The sequence below is a fragment of the Desmodus rotundus genome, chromosome 3, assembly GCF_022682495.2.
Source record: "Desmodus rotundus isolate HL8 chromosome 3, HLdesRot8A.1, whole genome shotgun sequence".
Taxonomy (NCBI): domain Eukaryota; kingdom Metazoa; phylum Chordata; class Mammalia; order Chiroptera; family Phyllostomidae; genus Desmodus; species Desmodus rotundus.
The window spans coordinates 151,454,271-151,482,239 of record NC_071389.1 but is presented as its reverse complement, the minus strand read 5'-3'; the positions used below and the strand labels follow the sequence as shown (position 1 = coordinate 151,482,239).

Below are 27,969 nucleotides of genomic sequence, written 5' to 3'. Positions count from 1 at the left end.
GAAGGAGCAGCATGGGTTTGGCCTCAGCTCAGCCCAGCCCACCCTCGGGCCCAAGTCCCACTCACGTCCACGTGCAGCCACAGCCCATGACGCTGGCACACATCAGCAACTGCTTCCAGGGGATCAAAGGCCCCCAGAACAGTAGTGCCAGAAGTGGCACTGACCAGGAATGGCACAGCACCCTAATGCAGAGGGAGAAAGAGGCTGCGATGTCATCTAAAAAGCAACCCAGAGACCGGTGCCAGAGCCCATTGCTAAACTCTCTGCATGCCTGACCTGGGCCCTTTTAACCTTACAAAGTACCTCTATCTCCTTCCATTTGCAGGTGAAACACTAAGACTCAGAGATGTAAAGAAACTTGCCCCCAACCTGAAGCTCCAGAGATGGAATCCAAACCTAGGTCAGTCTGATAGTCCATCTCCAAAGCTCATACTCTTTCAAATTTCAATGCCTTACTGGAAGATCAAATGTTATTTAAAAATTTCTAGTAGTACAAAAGTTTATAAAGAACTTGAATTAGTATTTTTTTTAAAGTCATAAAAAAAGCCCAGGCCCAGATGGTTTCACTGATGAATTCTATTAAACATTTAAAAAAGAATTAATAGCTCTGACCAGGTAGCTCAGTTGGTTAGAGTGTCGTCTTGATAGGCCAAGGTTGTGGGTTTGATCCCTGGCCAGGGCACATACAAGAATCAACCAATGAATGCATAGATAAGTGGAACAACAAATAATGTTTTGCCCTGGCTGGTGTGGCTCAGTGGATTGAGTGCCAGCTTGTGAACCAAAGGGTGTCTGGTTCGATTCCCAGTCAGGGCACATGCCTGGGTTTCAGGTTCAGTCCCTGATCCAAGCTCATACTGGAGGCAACTAATCAATGTTTCTCTCTCTCTCTCTTTCTCCCTCCCGTTCCCTCTGTCTAAAAATGAATAAATTTTTAAAATCTTTATTTAAAAAAAGCCCAGTTGGCTTCTTTGCAGACAGAAATTGACAAGCTGAACCTAAACATCTGAAAACAAGAACCCTTAAGTTGCAGGACTCACACTTCCTGATTTCAAAACTCACTACAAAGCTACATTAATGAAGACAATGTGGTCTACAGTATAGAATGCAGATCAGTGAAAGGGAATTGAAAATCCAGAAATAAACTCTCACATTCATAGTCAATTGATTTTCAACAAGGATGCCAAGACAATTCACTGGGGTAAAGAACAGTCTTTTCACAAATGGTGCTGGATATCCACATATAAAAGGAAAAAATGAAGTTGATGACAGCTGTCAGAGAGGAGGGGGCTTTTCAGGGCTGGGTAAGAAAGGTGAAGGGATTAAGCAAAAAACAAAAAAACCCTCATAGACATAGACAAAGTACAGTGATTACCAGAGAGAAAGGGGGGTGAGGGGAGGTAGGGAAGGGTATGGGGGGACAAATAGAGACAAAAAAAGACTTGGCTTGGGGTGTTGAACACACAATATAGTATACAGATGGTGTTATAGAATTGTATACCTGAAACCTATATAATTTTATTAACCAATATCATCCTAATAAATTCAATTTTTAAAAACCATTTAAAAATGAAGTCGAACCCCTTTCTCACATCATACACAAAAATTGATTCATAACGGATCATAGAACTAAATGTAAGAACTAAAACTACAAAACTCTTATATGAAGATATAGGAGCTTGAGTTGGGCAAAGACTACCTAGATATGACATCAAAAGCACAGGCAATCAAAGAAAAACCAAAATGGAACTCATCAAAATGTAAAACTTTTGTGCTTCAATGGACACCATCCCGAATGTGAAAAGACAAACTAGAGAATAGAAGGAGATATTACAAATCATATATCTGATAAAGGACTTACTTATATCTTGAACAGAATAGAATAAGCACATGACAGGATGCTCAACATCATCAGTCATCATGGAAATGCAAATCAAAACCACAGCAAGATACCACTTCACACCCACTAAGATGGCTATAATCAAAAAGAGAAATAACAGGTGTGAGTGAGGATGGGGAGAAATTGGAACCCTCATACACTGCTGGTGGAATTATAAACTGGTGCAGTCACTTTTTTTTTAAATCCTAGCCTGAGGATTTTTTTTCATTGATTTATATAGAGAAAGGAATGGAGAGGGGAAGGGAGAAAAAGAAACCTTGGTGTGACAAAGAAACATCAACTGGCTGCCTCCCATTCACACTCACACTCGGACTGGAGATGGACCCCGCAACCCAGGCATGCGCACTGACCAGGGATCAAACATCAAACCCACAACCTTTTGGTTACAGTGCGTCGCTCCCACCAAATGAGCCACACTGGCCAGGACGGGGGCGGCCACTTTGAAAAACAGTCTGATGGTTCCTCAAAGGTTAAACATGGAGCTACCATATGACTAAGCAATTTCACCACCAGGTATATAACCAAGAGAAATGAAAAACATATGTTCACATAAAAACATGTACACGAATGTTCAGAGCAGCTTTATTCATAATAACCCAAAACTGGAAACAACCCAAGTCCATCAACTGAGAAATTAATAAATAAAATGTGGCATATCCACACAATAGAATATTATCCAGCAATAAGAAAGAATGAAGAACTGGTATGTGCTACAACAGGAATGACCCTTGACAACATTACGCTAAGTAAAAGAAGTTCACCACAAGAGACCATGTGCACTATGATTGCATTCCTATGAAAAAAATTCAGAATAGGCAAATCCATAGAGACACCAATAGATTAGTGGTGGCCTAATGGGAAGTATGGGAGTATGGGTGATTGATGGCTAGAAGGTATGGGGTTTCTTTTGGAGCTGATGAAGATATTCTAATATTTATTGTAGTGATGGTTGCCCAATTCTGTAAATGTGTTAATGAATGGGTGAATTGTATGGCATGTAAATGAAATTATGTTTCAATAAATCTATTACCAAAAAAAAGTTTATACAATAAACAGTGATACTCCACTGATCTAATTGCTACTCATAACTGCTCCTCAGAGGTAATGTCCCTATTCAATAAATTCATATTGTTCTAAATAATAATAAGCTCAATCTGTCCTTCCTATACTGCAATTTGTTATATATACTTTATATATATAGACTTAAACATATAGTGGAAGTATTCTCTTTTTTATAGACTTAAACATATAGTGGAAGTATTCTCTTTTTTATAAAAGATTTTATTTATTTATTTTTAGAGATGGGGGAGGAAGGGAGGAAGAGGAGGAGAGAAACACCGATGTGAGAGAGAAACATGAATCGGTTGTGCCTCACATGCATCTAACCAGGGATGGAACCGCAACCCAGGCGTGTGCCCCAGGGATCGAACCAGTGACCCCTCTCTTTGTGGAATGACACCCGACCAACTGAGGCATACCAGTCAGGGCTATAGTGGAGGTATTTTCATGTTAGTATATACGTTCCCACCTTATTCTTTTAAATGTCTATGTAGTAGACATAATAATAACAGTAACAAATAGTAGCTAATATTTATACAGTGCTTCATGGGCTCTAACTACTTTATATATATTAGTTCATTTAATCCTCATAACAGTCCTATGTGGTAACTTCTACATTATGTTCATTTTACAAAGGAACGAACCAAGACACATAGATATGGTATCGTAATTTATCTACTGATGGACATTAACTTTTAAAAAAATTTTACAGTTTGCTCCAGTGTACAGAATTCAAACTATTATGATGGTGATTTATAAAATAATCTTAGCAGTGGGATTCTGTGGCCAGATACTTTTAAAATTTATATATAGTACCAAATGCCCTCCATGACAGCTGCAGCAGTTCATATAGCCCCCCCAGTGTGGAGGGGGTGCTGGGCCTCCACGTTTCCCACTGCTCACAGTCTGCACTCCTCACCACTGGCCCGCACATCTTCCCCAAGTTCTCTCTGTACAGACCCTCCCTGCACAGAGAAACCCTCCACAGTATACTTCAGGCCCCTGACACCCTCTCTGTAGTGCCATCTTGGGATTCCACTTAGTAACTCAATCCTGCTCCTTCCTCTTGGGATCAGATCTTGCCTGTGGGTCTCGGCAGAGTCCCTGAGAGGACCACAAAGTCTCCTCGCTCCTCAGGCTCCCCATGGATCATTTCAGCCCACAGAAGAGGCAGGCACAGAGATCAAGAAGAGGGATGAAGGGAGCCTTGAGTAGGGAGAGCCCAAAGAACCCACCAAGAAAGGGACACAACCCAGCTCCACAGCCTGCTGCACACCCCAGTGCCCCTCACTCACTCACCTCAGCCTTGGCCAGACAGATCTGCCTCTCCAGATCCTCAGGGATCATTTTCCCTCTGGAAAAGAAAATTGAGTGTGTAAAGACATAAGTGGTTCTCTAGGCTAGGAAGTGTTGAGATCAGGGTAATATGGGTTTAACAATACAACGGCCACAGTGTTGATTTTTCCCTAAGGGTAAACATCTCAGGGGACAGGGTAGGAGACTCTAGCACTAAGAGACAGAAGTGACAACTCTGCAGGAACAGAGAGGGGACAGCAGAGGGGGGAGCCTTCAGCCAGAGCTTCCGACAGCAGGAAAGTATGCAGCACCAAGCCCAGTCAGGACCACAAGGGCAGGACTGTCACCTCTCATCTGCCTTGACCACTCGGACACTGTCGGTGCCAAATCCCAGAAAAGCAGCTCCCTTTTTGATGGAGTAGTGACACTGTGGAGGAAAGCAGAAAGCACATTAGGCTAGGAGTGGGAGGGCAGGGAGGATGCAGACGGAAGAGACTAGTAAAAGCCAAGTGTAAGTTGTAATAGATGAGCCCATGTAGACCTGGGCTTTTTAAGCATTCATGAGCCTTTAAATTGCTAGGGTATGTGATTAAAATGCAGAGTCAGATACAGTAAGTCTGGGGTAGAGGCTGAGATTCTGTATTTCTAATAAATGCTCCAGTGATACTGATGCTGCTGGTCCGTGGACTATACTCTGGGTAGAAAGAGTGTGGACTGTGTCCACCTCACTCATGACCCTTCCTCTCCCCACTCCCCAGACTGAAGGCGAGGTGAATGGGAGCCCCCTTGATTGGAAGGAAGCACAGATACTTGAGGGCAGGCTGGCCTTGGAGGAGATGAGTCTGGGCAGGCAGAAAACCTGAGAGATCTCAGATCCCACTGGCTAGAGATTAGACTTAGGAGCCTAGGGAAGGCCGCACCTCCTCTGTTGTGAAGAGGGCCAGGGGTGGCAGTGCCTGGAGGCCCCTCTGCTTGCAATCAGGATAGCGCTGATAGCGGGCCAGGTTCATAGCATACATGTTGGCGATGGAGCCACCTGTCACAGAGGGGGGTGGTGCCAAGACGGAGAGACAGTGGGTCAAAACTGGAGCTTGCTTCTCTTGACCTCTCCACCCAGAAGAACTGATCAAAAAAACACAACTGATTGGCCCCCAGGGCTCTAGAGATGGACAGATACCAAGAACAGGGATCTAGATCCCTGACTGTCCCCCAACATATCCTGGGCTGCATCCAAAACAGCTTCCACCCAGGGGGAGCAGGCACAGGAGCACTGATCCCAGGGACTCTTTGGCAAACACAGGGATACAGAGTATTGGGCAGCCTCTTTCTGGTTTGGCCAGAGCCCAGCTGGAGAGGAAAGAAAGAGGAATGCCCCCTCCCTGCCAGCTTAGATCAAGAGCATTGTGGGGAAAGAGGAGGCCTTAAAAAGGCCAAAAAAACACTCCCCTCCTCACATACCAGGGCAAAAGACCCCATCCCCAGAGCTCCAGCCCACTAGCGCCCGAAGTTTCTTCAGCACTTCCTCTTCCATGAGTACAAACACAGGGGCGATTTCATAAGTGTACCTGCCAGGAGAAGGAACAACAAGAAAAGGGAAGGGACAGGGAGGGATGCCAGGTGAGATTCTCAGAGGAGTCAAAGAGAGCAGGTGGTGAGAATGAGCAAGGGAAGGGCCCAAAGAAAGGAAGGAGTTGGTGACATAGAACCAAGGAAGCAAGAATGAGAACAAACTAGGATCAGGAGATAGGAGAAAGCTTAGAGAAAGGGAGGCTGAACAGCACAAAAGGGAAAGACTCTGCAGCAGAGATTCTCAGAAAACAGAGATGGGGGCAAAACCATTTTCTTCCCCTCCCCCCAGGGCAGTCTCGTGCAAATCCATATCCTTCGTGGAGTGGTAGGTGGGGCTCTTGGCGTGGCTCACTGGCTGGTGTTGAGGCTCTCAGTGACAATGCGCCCGGCCAGAGAATGAGGATCCAACCCTGAGAAGAGTTGGTTGAAGAAGCGAGGGTGACCTAGAGAAGGGGATAGGGAGCTCAGAGTGGAGCTGGGTACAAACTCCAAACACTCCTCCCACCAGCACCCAGGACCCACAGGTCTTCACACTGTAGCGGATCACTGCCCGGCACCGCTCCAGGACTTGCTCCTGTGACTCCCCCTGGCTCCGCAGCTCCAAATCCAGCAGCTGCTTCAGTTCCTCCGGCTCCTTCCACTCACAGACCTCGGAGGAGAAGCGGGAGATTCTAGGGGCCCTTACACATTCTATCTACTGGCTGTCCAAACCACATCTCAGTATACACTAGATACCACCAATGTGCACTTAAAGCAACACATGAACAATGGTAAATAAACACAGTAAGACCCAGTACCCAATCCCTGAGGCACACAGTGAGACGGTAATAAAGTCTGGGGAGAAGTCTTGTGGAAGGAGCAAAGTTCTGAACCAGGTTGATGGGCAGGAAGAGAAGGGAGAAAGGACCCACCTTCTCAGTAGCACTGGTCCCTTTCCAAATGACTTCATCCACAACAATCCCAAATACATCCCGGAGCAAGGCTTCTGCAGCCACGGGGTCCCAGTCAAGGGAGAGGAGTGGTTGGGAGTCAGCCATCAGGATAAAATCTACGAGCAGAGCAGGAGTTCATAGCCTGTGAACATAGCCCACTCAGCCTGTGTATCCAACCTGGACCTAACCAGCAAGAATCCCAATGTCTTAATGTGCCTAAGGCTCCAGTCCTGCAGCTCAGTCCCAGCCTCCACTGTGCAGACGAGGGCAAATGAGAGTGTCTAGGGAGAAAGCCAGTTGAAACAACTGAGAGGAAAAAAGGCAGTTAGCATTGAGCATGTGAAATCTAGTGGCCACTGCCCACCTAAGGCAACAACAGCGGCTTACCTTTCTGTTTGGGTCTCTGTTCAGGCCAGCTGGAGGCAGGGCACACAATTTGATTTTCAGAATGTTAAGACCAGGGCAGCAGAGGGAGTGAGGTGTAAGCAGCAGTCACATGACCATGACATCATTCTCATGACCTTGCCCTTAAGAAAATGTATACAGATTTGGGATAGGGACAATAGGTTAAGTCCCCTGAATAATCATTAGCTGACAGGGAGAAGGCGGAAAATGAGATAAAAGGCAAAAACACATGCCACATTAACAAGAGAGTTAAGAGGAGCAGAGAGCCAGCAGGAAGAAGGGCTTCCCACCCTGAAGCAAAGGGTCCAGAGTGGGATTCCTGCGAGATGATTGGCAGGCAGAGAGGGGCAAAGGGAGGGGAGGCGGAGGGGGTGGGGAAGCCTGAGAAAGACCAGTGGAGATGAAATGATTTAGGGAAGCTTCAGAGGCCTATCTCTGCATCCCAACCCCCAGTCTTTTCAGAATGGTCCCTATCTCTAAAGGCCTCTCCCAGAGCAGGAAGGAAAGGAGGTTACATTGAGGAAGGATCTTGTTAAGTAAGTGTAACCCTGTGACTTGCAGGCTGAGAGTGCTCAATAAACAGGGAGTGGCTGTTTGAAGTGAACACCAGCAGTGTTCATGACAGCGTGCTGGGACTGAGAAAGCCTCCCGGTCCCACTGGGAGGCCACAGATGCACATGCAACAGTTATCACCCAGGGCTTGACTGGATGCTGACCCCAAGGGCCATTCAGGAAAAGAGGAGATTGATGAAGGCTGAAGACTGGTGAAGATAGGAGGGGACTGGAGCCGAATCCTCAAAGTGGGCAGGAGAAATGAAATTGCTGACAGGGAGGAAGAGAGGCATGCAGGGGTAGGGGAGGACTGCCATAAGCTTACATCAGGAATGAGTGTGGCTTGTTCTAAGGTCAGTGAAGGTCTAGCTGGCTGGAGGGAGCATCTGCAAGAGTGATACAGGAGCACAGCTGCATGAACTTATGGGGAGCCTGGAGTGCCAGCCAGGCCAAGGAATCTAAATTTTGTCCTGCAGAAAATGGGAAGTCACTGAAAGATTGTCTGTCATGGAAAAATGTGATGAAGCTGATACTCTCAGAAGACCGATGTATAGCAGCAAGATGCAGAGGTAACAGGCTATTGCCAGAAACCAGACATGAGGTGATCCACACTTGACTAGGATGGTATCATTAGGAAAGGACAGAGGAGTATACAAGGCTTGGCACTCACTAGGTTGCACTGAACTTAACACTCATGAAATCTACGTTGGAGGAGAAGGAAGAGTCAGAGGTAACCCTGGGGTTTCAAGCATGGGGACTGGAAGAATAATCATGCCCCTGAAAGAAAATGAATGCAGAAAAGAGAAGCCGGATGGAAAGTAAAATGGTTATTTCTTGGAAATACTCATCCAAGTGGAGGTGTCCTGGGACTACAGATACTCATATGGGAGGCGGTCAAGCCCAGGGCTCTGATAAGATGCTAGAACAGAAAGCAGATTTAAGAGTCAGGGTTCAGCTGAAGCCTTGTGACCAACTCCACTACCCCTGAGAGAGAAGGTTCAGAGTGACGGCCCAGGAAAGAGGGGCAAACACCGAGGCCTGGGAAATCCCCCAGATGAGGGGGCAAGAGGATCAAAAAAAATGTGGAAAGGGAGGAACCTTCCTCAAGGTGGGCTGCTCTAATGTCATCCTGTCAACAGCCACTGGACTCCACACTAGAAAAAAACAAAGGTCCAAGGGACACTGGTGGTCTTAGACTTAAACTTTTCCTCAGTAGGTTGGGTTTGGAGCTAATAAAGAAGCTAGCCTAGGCCTTGGGAATGAGAGCCTGCCCTTCCTCAGCACTCACACTAGGTCTCCTGTTGGGTGGCAGCAGTGAGATGTTTACGCTGGGAGTCTTAAGGGACAGACGCTAATAAAAATAGGTACCATTGAAGTAGGTACTCACCATATGCCACACTACATACTTAATATGTATTATTCTAATCTTCACAACTGTTTGGGATACGATTTTTACCAACAACTGAAGATGAGGAAACTGAGATTTCAGAGACACTATGTGTTTAACTTCTCCTTATCACATAGTCAGTATGTGGCCGAGCTGGGTTTGACCCGGTGAGTCAGGCTGCGAAGCCCCTGCCCCTGACCATCACACTTGATTGTCTCATGTGCGGCTCTCTCAGGCCCTGAGTTTGCTGTGATGTCAAGGCCATTGGGCCAGGAGTGAGGATACCTCAGCACCTCATTTTCGGTAAAATAAGGGGTTTAAAGAGAGATTCTCCAAGGCATCTGCTGGTGTCCGTAGGAGCTCAGGCCCTTGATATGGCAAGCAGGCCAGGGAAGACATTCCTGTCTCTTCCTGGGTGGAAAACAGGTTGCCAGGGGTTTGCCAGGAAGAAATGACTAGTGAAGAAAGAGAAACCCCTGGCTGGAGGGAGGCCTTTCCCATTTCCGATAGCTCTAAAGGGAAGGTCTGTAGAGAAGACCTTGACTCCGTCCACCTGGCACCTTCCTTGTCCATTCCATGTCAGTCACCTCTCAGAAATGAAATCTGGAGGCAAGGGCTCTGGACACCCCCAGTCTCCTCCAGGGGTAAACAGGAAGGTGAGGCATCACTACCCTCATTCCCCGTACAGAATCCTGTCCTGGGTACCTGAAAGAGGGAAGAACCCCTCCCGCAGAGAGTTTTTCTTTTTAAAAGCAAGAAGGACATTAACCTGCAATACAGAGTGATAAAGCAAAAAGACATGAACAGGGCTAGGAACAGCACTTTAGCCTCTGGCTGAGATGTTGCTTTTTTCACAAGTCACGGGTTTTGTTCTGACTTCATGGGATCTCTAGTCCTGTAACCATCAACTCCTTCATATCTGTCTCTCCTTCACTAATACAACCTAGATTGTATGGTCAATCATTTCAACCACTCTTTGTCCAAAATCCTCAACTCCCAGCCCTACTGTCCTTCCACCAAACCCACCTGGAAAAACCCTAATCCAACTGACCAGTCCTTCTCTTACCAAATGCACCGGGACTGCTGGATTCTGCTAGTGAAAACCACCTAACCATTCAAATTGGCATTGCTATAAATTCATGGCCTCTGTGCTCATTCCAATTAAACACATATGTTTAACACTCCTTCTTCCTGAAACCCCACTGAAGTTACATCAGTGGAATTTTATTCCAGCAGGATAAAGCATATGAAAGGAGAGACAAGAGGCAAGAGATGTCAATAATGGTAGAAGGTGGAAAGCAGACAGAAAGTGGTTACTGGGTAAGCAAATGACAAAGTCAAAACCAGTATGTATGCAGAGGGCTATGCCAATGGGAAACTATCTGGTTCTGGTGGGGGCGGGTGGCCCAAAGAGGCTCAGGAACTAAAAACACTAGCTATCTTGGAAGGCAGGAGGAAGGGGCACAAAAAATATGGGAAATTTGTATAAGGAACATTTAAATCCTCATTCTCCCCCTGCCCATTCAGCCAGGTGACTCCCCTCCCCATACTTCCAAAGAAGCACGAGGTTTGTTTTCTAGAGAAACTGAAACAGGGAGGCCTGGATTTAGGGACACCAGATGACGCAGGAGGTAAGGACGAAGCATTGTACTAAAACTGGAAGGATTAGGAGGAAGTTACAAATTGAATCAACTCCTTCCTCCCAATCAGCATTCAGAACCAGCAGCCAAAGGTAAACCCTCCAGGGCCAGATTGGAGGATTCCTCTCTAGAGAAACTGACCTCAACAGCCCCAGAGAATAAACCTACTGAAGCTTTTATTTCAGTCCTTGGTCAGTCACCTAGTCAGTGTTGACCACAGTCAATACTGCCTATCCATGCACATGGGCCCTTCAATATGCCTAGTGCCTTGCTCTTAAATATAAGCAGACAGACAGCCAAAGATGATCACACATTTAAGAACACCTAACATGAACTACAGAGGTAAAAACAGACAAGCTGAAAAAAGACATTTGGTGGAAGAAGAGAGATGCAGGGAGCAGAAGAAAGCCTCAAAACTTCAAGAAGACACTGCATCCATGAAAAAAAAAAATGTTCCCTAAAAGGAATACTCAGAGAACAGAAAGTTCTAGTATTTTAAAAATATGACAACTGAAATGAAAAAAAAATCAGAAATAACACAGGGCCCCGGGCAGGTAGCTCAGTTGGTTGGAGGGTCATCCCAATACATCAAGATTGCAGGTTCAAACCCCAGTCAGGGCACATACGAGCATCAACCAATGAATGTATAAATAAGTGGAACAACAAATAAATGTTTCTCTTTATCTCTCTCTCTTTAAAAAACCAATAGATAAAAATTTAAAACAGAAAACAAGGCCAAAAAATCATATAGAAAGATAAAAATATAGAAATGGATAATAATAATTTAAGAAGATCAATCCAAAAGGCTCAATAGTCAACTAATAAAAGCTTCAGAAAGAGAAAGGAAAAAATATCAAAGAAAACCTTAGAGAGGGACAGATTAAAATCATCTGCTGAACCTACTCTGAACTTTTGTCATTAAGTATTGCTTGAGTTATTGAGAAAATAAACAAATAAATAAAAGCATCTGCTGAATGACTAACACAAAGACAAAAGTAGGCTTATAGTTGTTCCTATGGAAAATAATACAATAAGTAATAAATAATAACACAAGAAAAAGTCTGTGTTTCAAGTACTTACAACTGTAAACCTACTTTTACCTCACCCTGTATTGTTTCAAAACAATAGAGAATCCAAAGACTTCTGGAGATTAAACAAAACAAACAAATAAACTCAAACCAGATCATAGACAAAGGAGAAAGAATCAGACCACATCAGACTTCTCTATCACAGTAGAGAGCTAGCCATCTTCAGAGCAAAAAAGCAGCAGTGATTATGCTCCATTTAACACTGCCTGACATTACATTTTTCTATTTTCAGCTCTACCTCCAATTCTCTGTAGTAACTATTTAAAAAATTTCCTACACCTGCCCTGGCCAGTGGCTCAGTCGTTCGGAGTGTCATCCGCTACACGAAAAGGTTTCAGGTTCAGTCATGGGGGTCAGGGCACATACCTAGGGTTGCAGGTTTGATCCTGGGTAGGGGCACGTCAGGGAGGCAACTGATCAATCGATGTTTCTCTTTCTCTCTCTTCTTTCCTCTCTCTAAAATCAATTTAAAAAATTTCCTCAGGTGAGGACTAAAAAATAAAATAAAATTTTTATACACTTCTCAAATTATTGACCTATCAACCTTCTCTGTTTCCCCGTCTCATTTCAAACTTCTTAGAGAAAATAAAAGCCATCAAAACTCTCTCAAGTTTTTGTTGCCGGCATTCTGGACCCCTCTGTCCCTCCCCCTTCAGTATCTATTCAGTATTTAGTATTTTCCAAGCACTTCAGTGGCTACTGGGGGCACAAACAGGAGCAAAAGACCACAGCCCTGCCCTCATGAAGTTCAGAGCCTAAAGTACAGGTCACAGACTGGAAGATGGTGAGCCAACTGCCACCCTCAGACAAGGTTTTGCATGGCTCACACAGTGTATTTTAAAATATTTTAAAAATAATTGTCACTTTTACAGATAGTTCCAGCTTCTGGTATAAAAAGTCAGAAGACCTAGCAACACTGGACCTAAATTAATAAATAGTAATGATCATGTGTTTTTAAGATTTTACTTATTTATTTTTAGAGAGAAGGGAAGGGAGGTAGAAAGAGAGGGAGAGATCAATGTGGGAGAGAAATGTCCATCAGTTGCCTCTGTATGCACCCCAACCAGGGACTGAGCCTCCACCGAGGCATGTGCTCCGACCAGGAATTGAACCAGTGAGGTTTTTGTTTGCAAGACGACGCCCAAGCAATTGAGCCACACTGGTCAGGGCAGCAATGATCACTTGTAATTAGCATTGCCCCTTTATTGTTATTACAGTTTTGCATTCATTATATTTTCAATTTTTTAAAGTTTTTAGTATATTTTGATTATGCTATTACAGTTGTCCCCTTTATCTCCCTCCACCCTGCACCCCCCCCATCAACTCCCCCCTTAGTTCATGTCTATGGGTCATATATATAACTTCTTTGGCTTCTCCATTTCCTATACTATTCTTACCCTCCCCCTGTCTATTTTGTACCTACCAATTATGCTTCTTATTCCCTGTACTTTTCCCCCCATTCTTCCCCCTCTCCCACCCCTCCCTGCTGATAACCCTCCAGGTGATCGCCATTTCTCTGATTCTGTTTCTGTTCTATTTTTTTAAATTTTATTTGTTTATTTTTAGAGAGAGAGGAAGGGAGGGCAAAAGATAGGGAGAGAAACATCAATGTGTGGTTGCCCCTTGCACACCCCCAACTGGGGACCTGGCCCGAAACCCAAGCATGTGACCTGACAGGAATTGAACCAGCAACCTTTCGGTTCACAGGCTGGCACCCAATTCACTGAGCCATTCCAGCCAGGGTTAATGTTACTTATATAATTAAAGATTATTTTGTAATCCTCACCCAAGAATATATTTGTTGATTTTAGAGAGAGGAGAAGGTGGATGAGGGGAGGGACAGACAGACACAGAGACAAGAGGAACATCGACGTGAAAGAGAAACATCAATCAGTTGCCTCCTGTATGAACCTGGACCAGAGATCACCCAGCAACCTAGATATGTGCCCTGACTGGGACTTGAACCCACAACCTTTTGGTGTGTGGGACGACTGCCAACCAACTGAGCTACCTGGCCAATGTTTAAGGTTATTTTTAAGCAACCAAAAAAGATTAAGGAGGAATTAAGGGGCAACAAGAATTCCAAAATACACAAAATGCAAGGGTCAAGGAATGACCCTAGTATATCATGTGTTTTCCCAATTCCCCAATCAACTATCATCAAAAGGGTCTGAGTAACAAAGGTAGCAATATACTGCTCATTTCTATCACACAGCCTAGCTGGCTCTCAGAAAAAAGGACTGGATTCAGTAAGTTCAGCAAACACTGGCTGAGTATCTGCTTCTGTTTCCTGTCACTATCCCGGGTGCTTTGTCTGCTCTGTGCACTACTACAGCTAACAGACCAGAAGGGAGGCTGGCAGGTAAAATAAAGGCATGTTCACCACAATAGAGTAGAAGCTTATGAAGGAAAGGCAAGGCTGGTGAACTCAGCTCAAATGACCCAGGGTAGCCTTCAAAGAGAAAACACTCAGCCTCTCCTTAAAGCTACAGAGAGTGGGTGCAGGAAAACACTAATTGGTATTCATTACAACACTATTTGAATAAGTGATGGAGTGGGCCCAAGGGAAGAGTGTACCAAGGAAGTCAGGGAAGATCTCACAGGAGGGGGCCTGCCTGTGGGCAAAGGGATTAGGGAAGTAGCTCCTTAAAGTACTTCCAGCCAGGCTTATTGTTAGAAAGTGAAAACACTGATTCCATGCTATCTACTGACTCAACATCCATCTTAATAGAGGCACCTGTTCTCCTTACAGCCACTGTTTCCTCCTCTTCTGGATTGTAAATCCCTGGGGAGAGAGAACTAGTTTTTTGTTGTGGTTGTTGGGTTTTTTGTTTTTTGTTTTTTTTATCATTCTTTAAGTAAAGCACCAAATACAAAATAAGCACTCAAAAAACAATGCTAGTTTTCATCTTCACCACTCTCCACTCCCTTCCCCCAAGGTCTTGCACAAAAGCACTCAATAAACATTTGGTGAATCAACCAACTTTTTATTTTAAACTCATTTAGCCTGTTGTGATGGGTCAAGTAAGGATTTTTTTTTTTTAAGTTCAGTTTTTAGAGAGAGAAGGGAGGGAGAAAGAGGAGAGAAACATCGAAGTGAGAAACTTCAGTCAGTTGGCTCTCGTGTGCTCCGACCCAGAGCCCGACCGGGACCAAACATGCAACCCAGTCATGTGCCCTGACCAGGAATCAGACCTGCCACTTTTTGCTTTAAGGGACAACACCCAACCAACTGAGCCACGCCAGTCAGGGCTCAATCAACTATTTTGAAGTACAGAAAAATAATACTGCATTGATTTGCATAAGCCAAAAATCTGTATTAATGATAACTTAAAGGATTTGCAAAGGGTTTTTCTTTCTTAAGGCCTTCTCATCTATGATGTCATTATTTTCTCACAGTAGTGCTAGAAAGTAGCTTGAAAGTTATTTATTTATTCATCCTTATTTTCTTATTTTTAAAAAAAGATTTTATTCATTTTTAGGGAGAGGGGAAGGGAGGGATAAAGAGCGGGAGGGAAACATCAATGGGCTGCCTCTCCCACACCCCCAGCTTAGGACCTGGCCTGCAACTCAGGCATGTGCCCTGACTGGAAACCAAAAGGGTGACCTTTTGGTTCGCAGGCTGGCACTCAATCCCCTGAGCCACACCAGCCAGGAATATTCATCCTTATTTTCAAGATGAGGGCTCCTTGGGCCAGAGAGAGAGAATATACTTGTCCAAGGTTACAACGGTAATATGGGAGCAAGCCCACATGGCTGCTTTCTGACCTCTAGGCTACTACCTCTGCCACCACGTTATTGGCCCCTTTTAAGTGTGGCCTTTCTCACTACCTCTCACCACACACAAAAAATAAACTGCAGCTGAGACAATGATGTAAACTAAAAATATACAACTGTAAGAATACCAGAAGGAAGTACAGGGACATTTTTATAATCTTGAGGTAGCATGTCACTAAAACACAAAAGCCACAAGCAGATTTGACTAGGTAAAACTTTTTAAATTGTGTAAATAAAGACACCATTAAATTGGTTAAAAATAACTGATGGCTTTATTTCCCCCTACTCATTATTCTACTGAATGTATTCCAAATGGTTTTTCCTCTCCTTGTAATCATTTCTTTCCATGTAAATTTAAAAATAAGCTAAGTTCCATGAAAAGTCCTGTTTTAAGTAGAATTTAACTTAACATATAGCAAAAACTTAGGTCTCTATGACATCAAGTCTTCCTCCTAGTGGATATAACCAAGCCCTTTCGCCTTTCTCTAAAATAGTCTAATTTTTAAAAATATTATATGATTTGCAGTTTCCTGTTAAATTTATTTCTAGAAATGTAGTATGTTTTATTGTGCCTGAGATTACTCTATGACATTCTTATGGCTGGTTGTCACCATTATATTTTATTACATAATTTGTTTGTTAATCTTACATCTGGTCATGCTACTGAACTTACTAGTTTTACTATTTTGTCAATTCTCTTTGTAGATGAATATATCATATGAATATAATGAGATTTTTCTGGGGGTGGCCAGGAGCTCTAGCAGAATATTCGTTTAAATGGTAAACATTCTTGTCTTGTTCCTACATAGGAACGTTTCAAATATTTTCCCATAAAGCATAACTTTTGCTGTGAAAAAAAAAAGATGAAAGACAAAAATCGAAGAGAAAGTATTTTGAAAGCATATGACAAAAAGTTAATGTAATGTAGAGAAGTCTCCTACTGGTCAATAAGAAATAGACAAATGACCTACTTTTTTCCTTTAAGGAGCAGAAGATGAACAGGCAGTTTACAAAAACGACTAAAATGGTCAAAAACCAAGAAATGTGCAATTTCACTATTAATGACATGCAAATTAGAACAATAAAATTACTACTTTTCACCTATCAAATTAGCAACTGTATAAAAAATTCATAGTATCCAGTATTGAGAAGTTTGTAGGAACTGGGGACATTCATACATGGTTCTGAGTGAATGCATAGTTACAAACTTTTAAAATTCAACTGCACAGAATCTATTAAAATTTAAAATGCACATATCCTATCTACAAATCTATCTAATGCAAAAGAGTAACTATATAAGGATGTTTATTATGGCATGGCTTATTAAAAAAAACAAAAACTGGAACTAACCTAAATGTTCATAAGAATGGGTCTAGACAAATTAAAGTACGAACATCGCTGGAATACTATGCAACAATTTCTAAGATGTGAACTAACTTAGATGTCTAAAATACACAGTGTGGCGGACTGTAGGGACTCAAAAAATATGTCCTAAGTGAAAAAAAAATTTTGGTATTAACATACAAAAAGCCTGGAGGTATATATAGCAAACTGATAAAATTACTGCCTTCAGGAGCGTTGGATAGTAGAGGGGGAAACAATCATTTTTTGCCTTTTATTCTTTTGTTGTGTGAATTTGTTAAATGAGCAAATTTTAAAAAATTAAAAATTTATTTCTGATTTTTTCTATTCGTCCTTAACTTTATGAGGATCCTAAGAGTTCAAGGAGTCGCTGTCAGTGGTTCAAATAATAGTATGCCCAGGGAAACGAAGCCTCTGTGCAAAAAGTGGCCCTCCAGCACCGCCGTCTCCAATGAGACCAGTCTCCCGCTGCGGGGAGCCGCTAAGGATTTTTTCCAAGCGAAGCCAATGTCAGACGCCGGAGGGTCTGGAATAAAGGCGGAATTGGTATAAGGTAACTAGACTGGCCTCGGGGTGCGCGGATCACCGCCGGGGCGCCCACTTTCAGATAGAAGTTGAGTGTACACGACAGGAGTGTGCAAAGAAAGTTAACTCCTCTCTCAGCTGACAGGGCGGCCCCAGAATCTGCAGATCTGGCCTGTTTGTAAAGTTCAAGTAACAAACGGCCGAGGTACGTGAAAAGGCCGGGTACAAACTATTCTGCCTGTATTTGGGGCTCCAAGTTCAGAAACGACAGAGAGAAAGTCCTCGAGGAAGGTAGATACAGTGGTAGCGCCTTTACCAAACCTCTCCAAGAGCACCTAGCTCAGGGCCTTCGTTTCAGGGTCTTCCTTGCTGCCCTCAGTTAAAATGGACGCCGGAGCTCGGCCACATCACGGCGCACGCGCCACACTGCCGGCCCTCCCTCTTCCCATCTTTCCTCGTGAAGGCACTGTCCACTCAGTGGCTGCACCTCACACCCTACGTCCTCGGCCTCGCCCCCTTTCTGGTTGCCCCGGCTTGTTCAGCCCGGAAGTGGATATAACAGATTAGCAGAGAGGACGAGGGGGAGGGCTAAGTGCTTCCGGGGAAGCAGGCCCGGGGTTGGTGTTTGTAAACTTGTCTCGGTCCCGGCGGGGGCAGCGGTGGCCACGGGGTTGGCACAGTGTGCTGGGGTCTGAAGGAGGCGTCGCACGGCGGGTGAGACAGCTGGAGGCCGCGCCTGGCAGGTAGGAACGCGCCCCAGGGAGCGCAGAGTCGTCCAGGCAGACGGCAGCGCTTCTGGAGCTCGCAGGCCGTGGGGCGCCGCGCGGGGAGGGGGAGGGGAAAGGAAGGAGGGGTGCGTAGCGAAGGGAGGGGGCTCCCTGGGGAGGGGAAGGGTCCGCGCGCGCACCGTCCCCCGCCTGCGCGCCCGCGGCGTTACCGACCCGGGGGCGGGGGCGCGGGGGAAGCTTGCTTGGAGGGGACGCGGGCGCGAGCACGCACCTTGCACGGCCCTCGGCGCTCTCCGTCTCTCTTCTCTCCTCTCGCGGCTCAGCGACTGGCTGGCTGGAGGGAGGGAGCGAGGGAGGGAGCGAGGGAGGGAGGCCAGGAGGGAGGCAGAGAGGGAACGCACTGCGCCGGGCTTCGCGTGCCTGCCTTCCACCTCCGCAGTGAGTTTGTGCACCTTCGGGCAGACTCGGAGAAGGCACACGTCTGGCCCGGCCCGATGCACACTGCTAGTCTGATTTCTTCCTGCTATCCAGGCGCCCAGCGATAGCCCCTGAGTTTTTCTCCATCCTAGCCCTGGCTACCTTAATAGAATACGAGCTTCGCGTTCGGCCTTGTCGGCGGCACTAAAGCTCCGAGTAGGCCGAACGCGAAGCTCGTATTTTCCGAAGGGCCTCAGGTCCCTTCTTCCATTCCTGAAATGGCAAATCCAAGCATTTGTCTTGTTGCAGTTCCTCCATAAGAGACCCCAGTTACTTTTGCTCTTGTTGACTTTTCCCTCCCCCTTGTCCAAGAGACCAGTTTCTTCTCAACCTAGAAAGATAATTCTGCTTGACTAATGTCCTCTTTCTGAGTTTCACATAGAAGACCTGGCCAAAAAAATAATAATAATAATTCAGCTCACTACAGGTTGTGTGACCTGAGGATATTGTAGCTAACAGCCCCATCTCCCTTTCTGGTTTCAGGTTTCTGAAACAAATTGTGCACTTCGTCAAGAGAATTCAGTTGGAAAACCAAGACTGGCACACTCTTCAGACAATAGGCAGGAGCCAGGCAGAATCCAGGAATTCTTGGATCATCTATCTTCCATTTGGAGGACACTAAGTTTTATTTGAAGACAAAGGCAGTTCAATATGGCAGCAGGACTGAAGGGACATGAAGGAGTTGTTATAGTTATTTGGTGACAGTTCTTCAAACAAAAGTGTCTTAAGGAAAGGTGGATCAAGGAACCCTTGAACTTTGGGGTTGCATTAAGTGAGAAATCAGCATGGCTCAGGTAAAAAGTTCTAGAGTCCTCCTTCAAGATCACTGGGAAGCGTGTTCACAGGTTCAGTCTTGAATGCTGCCTTAGTCACCGTATTGACCAACCCAGTGAGCCAAGCTCTGTATTAAGCACCGGGGGGAGATCTAGAGGAAGGAAAGGAGACAGGCCACAGCCCCTGCTTCAGGGAGCTTCCAGTCAAATGAAGGAGGTAGGCTATACTGCTCACAGGCACTGATGGGACATTTGCAAAGCATCAGTTACTCAATTTACACTTGGTACGTTAAGTGCTGAGGGGCATGACAGAGTGAACAGTCTTGTGAATGCTTCATTTGTTTTTGTTTTTTTCCAACAGGAATTTATTGAGCTCCTGTTATGTGCAAAGCATTGCGTTGGGGATACAAAAATGAATGATTGTCCCAGTCCCCAGCAAGGTTCTAGGCTAGGTGTGTTTGGGGTGGGGGAAGATGGAGAGACAGTGTTATTTATCTTTATATTCACACCACCTTGCACAGTGGCTGACTAGTAGTAGAGACCCAGTGAATCTGTTGATTGAAGGAATGTGCAATAATTGAGATGTGTACACTGCAGAAGAGAGAATGATACCTCTGGATGGAAAAAGATGAATCTTGAAGGATGCATAGGTTTTTGCTAGATAAATAATCAGAACAGGGTGTTCAGACAAGGAGAATTTCATGGGCAGAAGCTTAGAGGTATGGGAGAATGTGATAAGGTTGGGAGTATTGCAGGCAGACTACTAGTTAAGGAGGAAAGGATTTAAATGGGGGGTGGTTAGGAGAATAGTATGGAGAGTGATGGATGGAAAAATTGGGGTGAGGGAGTTGTTTACTGGAGAATCAAGGAGAGTGCAGCCCAAGGACCTTTTATGCATTAATAAAGGATTAGACTATTCTATCGGGAGAGGGGATTCTGAAGAATGTTATGTAGCGGAGTGGCATCAGATCTGTTTGTTTAGGAGGTAGTGGTCATTGTGGGGATATAAGATGGATTGGAGAGATGGGATGACCTGATAGGTTATTGTCAGGTTATTTTCGTTGTCTGAGTAGGAAAGCTATGTGCAGTGATCTTAGCTTTCTTCGAGGGACCCTTCCCTACCAGTCTCACCAGGATGGTAGCCTGATTATAGTATAATTGGCTTTCTTCCAGCTATATGCATGTCTTCCTCCTTTCCACCCAGAGTAGGAGCCCTTTAGTTTCTTCCTTTCGTCTGTTTGCAACCCATTTGACAGCGTCATGTTTACTCTTGTTCTGAGAAGACTGCTTTTCCTTAATCACTAGCTTTGTACCAGGCATTGCTAAGCATTTTACATGCTAGTTTAATTCTTCACCCTGTGGAGATAGATACTATGGTAACATTTTGCATTTAAGGAAATTTAGGCTTAACGAGGTAGAGGAATTTGCCCACGATTATATAATGAAAACAGTAAAGCAAGTTTTTTTTTTGTTTTTTATTTTCTTTTTGCCTCCAGGCCAGTTAGTCCAAAGTCCTTGAAGGTGAGAGAAAGGGTTCCAGGATAATACTGATCATCTAAAAGGAATTTCTTTATAAATCACTTGTGGAAGTTTGCTAACTATTTCTTAAAAGTTTCTTTCGTAAAAAAAGAGTACATTCTCTAGTGCTGGCTAAATAGTCAATTTGAAGAATGTAACAGTGGAAAGAGGAAATATTCTTTTTTTTTTTTAAATTTTTATTGTTATTCAATTACAGTTGTATGCCTTTTCTCCCCATCCCTCCACCCCACCCCAGCTGAACCCACCTCCCTCCCCCACCTCCACCCTCCCCCTTGGTTTTGTCCATGTGTCCTTTATAGTAGTTCCTGTAGGAAATATTCTTAAACATTTCTTGCTCATGTAATTTTTACCTATATGTAGAGCAGGGAATGTGAAAACATATGGGTGTGCAGACATGTAAATGGTCTGGATGGCCTGGTGGTGTGTCAGGAGAAATTGTATCTTCACCTCCAAAATCCTTACATGTGGTTTAATTTTTATATGTTATTATTGACAACACTCAAGGAATTTAAAATTTAAAGAGAGAAATGACCTAATTTTACTGATAAATGTATTTGTGGGACCTGACAGAATATATATGTGGCACCAGAGGCATCTGCGAAGCTTGGTGCCATTGAGAGAGGAAGGAGGAAGTTCCTCTAGAAATCTCCCGTTTCAGTGGGTCAGCAGGACAGACCCTCATGCCTACTCACAAGGCCTAGAGCTGCTTCAAAATAATATGTGGGGACACACTGTTCCTGGCGCAGTGCTAATGATAGAAGTGTCAATAGTATTTGATTATTTTGTCTGAATAATAGATGACAAAATAAGTAACTAGTTCCTGGTGAGATGAGTTAGGGGGGACTCTTGAAGGAAGCAGGGTTTCACAGTGAGAGAGACATTCCCTAGAGAGAAGCAGTTTGTAGTTAGGAATAAAGGAAAAATGCCCCTCAGGTCCCTGTTTTTGCCCTGCCAGGTGACCTGACACCTCATCTCCTTTCAACTTAGGCAAGTCTCCTGGCTTGTGAAGGCCTAGCAGGTGTGAGTTTGGTTCCCACTGCAGCCAGCAAGAAGATGATGCTGAGCCAGATTGCCAGCAAACAGGCCGAGAATGGAGAGCGGGCAGGTAGCCCTGATGTGCTGAGGTGCTCGAGTCAGGTACAGCGCTTGAGTCCATTGTGGCCCCTGGGGGTCGGGTGGCCCGAGCTCTTTGCCAGGAGATGCCAAGCCTTGATTCTTCAGTGCTTCTGTTTAGGGAAGTGGGGTAAGGGAATCCAGCTGGGGAGTGGATGAATATGGGTATTCTAGGGAGCTAAGGAAGGTCTCTTCTGTACCTACAACCCCTTAAGTCCAGAGTACTTGGAGAAGAAATGGATGAATACTTTCTCTAAACCTTTGGGCGTGTGATCTACTCTCATTAACAAGATGCTTAAAAGCATTTGGTCTTATGTCTTGTGTTCTGAGATGGACTGCGAGTTTAGATTTGATTTGTATTTGAAGGGCCACCGAAAAGACAGTGATAAATCCCGGAACCGCAAAGATGAAGACAGCTTGGCTGAGGCCTCTCATTCAAAAAAGACTGTTAAAAAGGCAGGTAATGGGGTTATCCACAAACATGTTGGTCATGGGGTAATCCTCCTCTTTCTTCTTCCTATGGCTCAACCTGGAGCCTTCCCTAGATGTTTTGGTCCCTCACAGCCAGTGAGTGTGTCACCCCAATTTCATCCAAAGACCAGTTGGTAATTGACCTCCATCTTCTGCAGAACATCCTTGGTAAGGGAAGGAAGGTTAGGGGAGCATGAGATCCTTTGGCAAAGGGACAGGCAGACTACCCCTCAGGTCCCTTTAAAAGTGTTGAGTCTGACAAGGCAGGCAGCTTAACCACCCCCCTTTCTTTCTCAGAGGGTTTCTGAACTCTGAGAGGTATGGGAGATGATAGCATCAGAGGGGTACTTTGTCCAGCAGTTGGAAATAGACCCTGAGTAGAATTGAGGGCTGGGGGAGGGCAAGAATAAGGCAGAGGGACAGCTTCATGATATGCCTGATTGTTGCCCCCAGGTGGTGGTAGTGGAACAAAATGGTTCTTTTCAAGTAAAGATTCCCAAAAATTTTGTTTGTGAGCACTGCTTTGGAGCCTTTAGGAGCAGTTACCACCTCAAGAGGCACATCCTTATTCATACTGGTAAGTCTGTTGCTCGTAAGGAGGGGAGCATAGTCTATAGTTTGGGGAGAATGTAGTTCTTTTGGGGGTTATTTTAAATGGTATTAGAAACAAAGGAAGAAGGTAAATGAATGAGAAAGATTATGTGGCGCTGTATCTAGTGTCATTGAGACCAACAGCTTTGTGGGCCCTTCCCCATTAGGTGTCTGCCCGTCGCTAAAAAATAAAATTTCTGGGGAAATACCTAGAACGAGGTTCTGCCATGTATACTTCCTGTTACTAACTTTTCTCTCCACCTGGTCCAGGTGAGAAGCCATTTGAGTGTGATGTATGTGATATGCGCTTCATCCAGAAGTACCACCTGGAGCGTCACAAGCGTGTGCACAGTGGGGAAAAGCCCTACCAGTGTGAACGGTGTCATCAGGTAAGCTCACCTGTCATCCACCCATCCCCCCAAAAGAAACTTTTTCCTTCCCGAAGAACCAGGGCCAGCCCCTAGTCTCAGCCTGACAGAGTGTTCCTGGCTGTGATCAAGTTAGTACCGCAGGGTGAGGTGTATTTCTCTAGCCTTATGCAGCTGATCATGGCGAGGGGCCATTGGAATAATTGTAATAATTAATCATGACAATGATAACAGCATTTCTTTTTCTTTTTTTTAAAAGATGTTATTTATTTATTTTTGAAGAGGGGGAGGGAGGAAGAAAGAGAGGGAGAGAAACATTGGCCTGCAACCCAGACATGTGCCCTGACTGGGAATTGAACCTGTGACCTTTGGGTTTGCAGGCTGTCACGCAATCCACTAAGCCACAGCAGCCAGGGTTATAATAGTATTTCTTAAGGTCTTACTCTATACCAGGCACTGTGAGCACCTACTTGATATAGATTATTCTTTAACTCAATAGGGTAGTTGTGTTGTCATTTTATATGTGGAAGAATTGAGATTGAAAGAGGTTAAGCTTCCCAATGATACAGCAGATTAAGGGCAGAGCCAAGATTTAGTCAAATTTCAGGGCTGGTGCACTTTGGAGGAAGAAATGTAGTCTTTGCTCTGGGCGTCAGTTTTGGATCTGAGGAGAATATAAGAGCCAGGACGAAAACAAAGAATAAGATATAAGAAGTGATAACAATACCTCCTGGATACTCTATTAGTCTCAAGCTTTGCTCCATGCTCTTCTATTGAACCTTTAAAACAATAGAATGAAAGCTCCATGAGGCAGAGACTTCGTCCCTCTGGTTCTCCACTCTGTCCGCAGCCCTGAGAACTATACCTGCCTTGAGATAGATACTTAAAAATTTGATGAACGAAGGAGCTACACTGTGAGTAGGTACTTTCAGCCCCATTTTACAGATGAATTTACAGATTCAAAACTGTCAGATAACTAGCCCAAAGTCACACAACTACTTGGTGGTAGAACCAGGATGCAGACTTCAAATCTTGTTCTTAACCACTGCGCACTCATGCCATCTCTGTAGGTTCTGAGGCAATGTAGGATTGGTCGTGTGCCTTCTGTATGAGGAAGACAAATCTAGCCAACAGGTAGCTGAGTTTCTCCTCTCAGGCACTTAACCCTCTCTTTTTTCTCAGTGTTTTTCTCGGACAGATCGATTACTCAGACACAAACGGATGTGCCAAGGGTGCCAGTCCAAGACTTCCGACGGGCAGTTTTCTCTATAGGCGCAAGGGGTCCTGGGTGGTGGGAGTGATCAGAAGAACCTACCGAAGAACGCACCCCCCTCTGGTCTGATGGTCCCACCACCACCCCATGTGTACCTGTCCCCTCCTGGAGGAGTGGACCCAGGAGACCAGAAGAGTGCACCAGGGGACGGCAGCCCCAGAGCCTCAGCTCTGTAAATAATCTGAGACTATGAGTATCTCGGGGAAGTTCCTGCAGCATTCCTGGGTAGGAAAGCTAGTCCCTAGACCCTTGGCTGAGGTCATAGGTGGGGGACTCAAGGTACAGGACCAAGACTGAAGTGTGGCTCCCGCAACCTTGGACTCCAGCTGGCAGCTAAAATGGAAAAGATTGGGAGAGAGGGATTTGTTTATTTGTTTGTCCTGTTGTTTTTATTTATCCAAAAGCAATTTCAGCAGGTGCACTGTGGATACAGGTCATCTGGAGCATAGAGCCATGGTCACAGGGACTGTGGGTGGTCCAGCCCTCCACCAGAATTGAGTTTTTAGTTTATTTGATCCTCAGTGTCCCACAGCCCTGCACCTCACCTCCTGTTTGAAGGAGAACAGGATCGGGGTGGCAGCTGAGCTTACTTTGGCCTCCTTATACACTGTAGGGACAAAAGGAAGACCAGTAGAAGGAGCAGACGAGGGCTGGATCCAAGAAGAGTGGACAGGTACCTGTTATTTCCTCTGGGGAAGAGTAAGAGTTGTGCCCGTGGGTGTTGTAATGGCCCATGCCACACAGGTACCTAATGGGGTCAGCCTAAGTGCCTTTTGGAGGAAACTTGGGTGAGGGTGGCTCATGAAACCCTTTCCTTCTCTCTTTGGGCAGTTAACCTTGGAAATAGTTTGTGGCTACCTCGCTGCCATTGATTCCTAAGCCAGACAGAGGGGAGTCATGGATATCAAAGTAGGTTCTTCCTCCCTGTGCCCTCTTAGGAACCACCCAAGACTACTCCTAAGTTGAGTAACAACTGTTCAGGAAACAGGAATTTGGTGTCCCCTGACCTGACTGTCGAGCAGTGTAAGCTGTTCTCTCTGTCCAAGTCCTATCACTGTATTTAGGTAGAGGAGATAAGGATCTGGCCTTTGGTCCCAAAGAACAAGATGTTGGCTTCTTTTTTGATGGCCTTTCCTACCCATCAAAGAATTAGGGAGAGGGGTGCTACAGAGAAAGGTCTGAGGAAAAAACCTAATGTAGGTTTTAAAACCACATTTTTTGCTCCTCTCTGCTCTAAACACCACTACCCTGCTCGCCCTCAGAAAAGTGATCAGGTGTGTGTGTGGTATGTGAGTTTCATGTTTGTATGCTTGGAGATGGCATATTATTGAGCCAAACCCTTCTCTGGCCCTCTGTGCAGGGTAGGATGAGCATAAAGTAGCCTTCCCTGCCCCAAACCCAAAGGGTGCTTGGGGTTCCAGCAGGAGCGGAGGAACTCAGTTTAGGGAACTAGAGGGCTTTGTTTTGGAGGATGGTTTTGTTTTGTTTTTTTAAGATCAATTTCAACAGACTGGTGGTTAGGGTGTTACTAACCCAAGCCAGGGGTTTGTGAACATGAATTTTCTAAAGTGAAATAAAAAACCCTTTTCCTGCTAAGGAAAGGATCCTTACGGAAGAAGGTTCTGGGGTTTGTGGCCTGTGTTTTGTGGCCTGCCCTGAGCTGTGGGTTGGGGAGTAATCATGGAGACTTGATGAACCTGACCAAGCTGTCAGTGGAGATCTGAGATGGCAACCTCTAGGAAGTGTGATTTCTTTTCCCAGAAAATGTAGGGAACAGTAGCAACAAACTCCTTGCTGTTACCTGTTCTGAAGAGACAGCAGGGAGGGGTGGGGCCCAGTCCTCCATACCTCTGAGGTTGAGGATTTCAGGGAAAGAGAAAAGAGGCATGGCACCCTTCAGATTTTCCCTAAAGGCACCTGAGGCCCTTTGGGGGAGATTTTGGGGAATGTGTTTGCCGCCCTCTGCTCTTCTAGCTTTAGGCTGGCACTTCCATTGGTTGTGTCCAGAACCTAGACCTCAGTCCTTGGATCTGCCCTGTGGTCCCTGTAAGCAGGGCGTCTTTCTGCATGTGAGCCAGCCCCCTTCCTGTGAGAATGCTTTTCAGGCTGGAGTTTGTCTGTCATTCACCTCTAGGAATATATTCTGGGGAGGAGGATACATTTAGAAAACTGTCCTCCCAAGAGTGCTTTTGAAAATGGGAGGCCTCGCTCCCTGCCACTTGCAGCTAATTTGTGGGCTGGGGTGGGTGGGTGTGGAGAGAATCACGTGAGTGAATGTGTGTTTAGGTCAAAATGTGATCTGGCCCCCAGCAGGCTTCAGCTTCCTGCCTGAGGGGGTGGGGGAGAGGAATCCACCCCTGCCAAGGATTGGGTGTGAGGAAGACTCAGGAGCATGGTGTTTAGTTGTCCAGGTGCTGATGTTCTGGGGCCATGGATGTGTAAGGAGAGAGGAGCAAAGAGGTGAAAGAAGTGATTTAGTATCCAGAGGGCCCAGGAGCCCTTCTTATACCCCAGGGAAACCACAGATGAAGACCGCTGCAAAGGCTCCTGGGCCCAATACCCCACCCTTCATTGTCTGGGATGGGGTCTAGCACTGGAAAGATGCCTCAGGTGTGTTTGGAGTGAAGGGAAAGGGAGATAGGGCAGGTTCTCAGAGACCAGGACTGGAATTTGAGGACCTGGGAAGGAGTAGCACCAGTTCCTGGATGAGCTGCTGAACCAGGCCCTACCAGCCCTACCCTTCCCAGCACCCCAAGTCTTTTCCATCCACCCCCAACAGCCTCTTTTCATCACTTAGCTACTGATTGTGCCCCATGGCTTGACATTGGAGGGTTAAATGAGGCGTAGAGTCCCGCCACAACTTTTAACTCTTCCCCCCAGATGCTCTTTGCCTCTGCTGTAGCTCTGGGGCTTTTATCTTAATCCCTCCTACCCTTTCTCTCCACCCTCTCTTTTTTTTTTTTTTTTTTTTTTTTTAATACACTTATTTTGCTATGGGGGGGATATCAGATGAACAAGATCACTTTTAAATGGTAGTTTTTATAAGATGTTATAAACTTGTATCTTTTTACCATTAAAGTGCAGTGTATGTTCCTTCGTGATATATTTAGGATATTTAAATAAAAAGAAAATGGGGCTTTTCTA

General features: G+C 45.1%; 2 protein-coding genes across 13 annotated transcripts in view; one reads left to right on the top strand and one right to left on the bottom strand.

Annotated features, from left to right (window-relative positions):
* CSAD (cysteine sulfinic acid decarboxylase) overlaps window positions 1-18,560 on the bottom strand; it is a 21,662-nt gene extending 3,102 nt beyond the window's left edge. The window contains exons 1-10 of one of the 7 annotated variants that reach the window (XM_053921459.2): window positions 18,492-18,518; window positions 7,144-7,283; window positions 6,736-6,872; window positions 6,347-6,473; window positions 6,177-6,267; window positions 5,714-5,820; window positions 5,176-5,291; window positions 4,603-4,682; window positions 4,259-4,313; window positions 66-182 (exon numbers count right to left, since the gene is read on the bottom strand). In XM_053921459.2, the coding sequence (XP_053777434.1) occupies window positions 66-182; window positions 4,259-4,313; window positions 4,603-4,682; window positions 5,176-5,291; window positions 5,714-5,820; window positions 6,177-6,267; window positions 6,347-6,473; window positions 6,736-6,861 (819 nt within the window). In that variant the 5' untranslated portion in view covers window positions 6,862-6,872; window positions 7,144-7,283; window positions 18,492-18,518. Of the gene's footprint in view, window positions 1-65; window positions 183-4,258; window positions 4,314-4,602; window positions 4,683-5,175; window positions 5,378-5,713; window positions 6,268-6,346; window positions 6,474-6,735; window positions 6,874-7,143; window positions 7,284-17,808; window positions 17,973-18,491 lie in introns of those variants that run through there. The other 6 variants (XM_024575486.3, XM_053921460.2, XM_024575485.3 and 3 more) reach the window with 6 other exon arrangements.
* Window positions 18,073-27,969, top strand: ZNF740 (zinc finger protein 740). Of its 6 annotated transcripts, none has more exons than XM_045184123.3 (8): window positions 18,075-18,235; window positions 19,181-19,491; window positions 19,832-19,922; window positions 21,997-22,146; window positions 22,489-22,578; window positions 23,047-23,170; window positions 23,455-23,573; window positions 24,735-27,969. In XM_045184123.3, the coding sequence occupies exons 4-8, from the start codon at window positions 22,063-22,065 to the stop codon at window positions 24,822-24,824; spliced, it is 507 nt and encodes a 168-aa protein (XP_045040058.1). In that variant the 5' UTR covers window positions 18,075-18,235; window positions 19,181-19,491; window positions 19,832-19,922; window positions 21,997-22,062; the 3' UTR covers window positions 24,825-27,969. The 6 variants fall into 6 exon arrangements, with proteins under 6 accessions (XP_024431258.1, XP_045040058.1, XP_045040055.1 ...); XM_045184120.3 differs by having other exon boundaries at window positions 19,181-19,687; XM_024575490.4 differs by lacking the exon at window positions 19,832-19,922 and having other exon boundaries at window positions 18,073-18,235; window positions 19,181-19,687.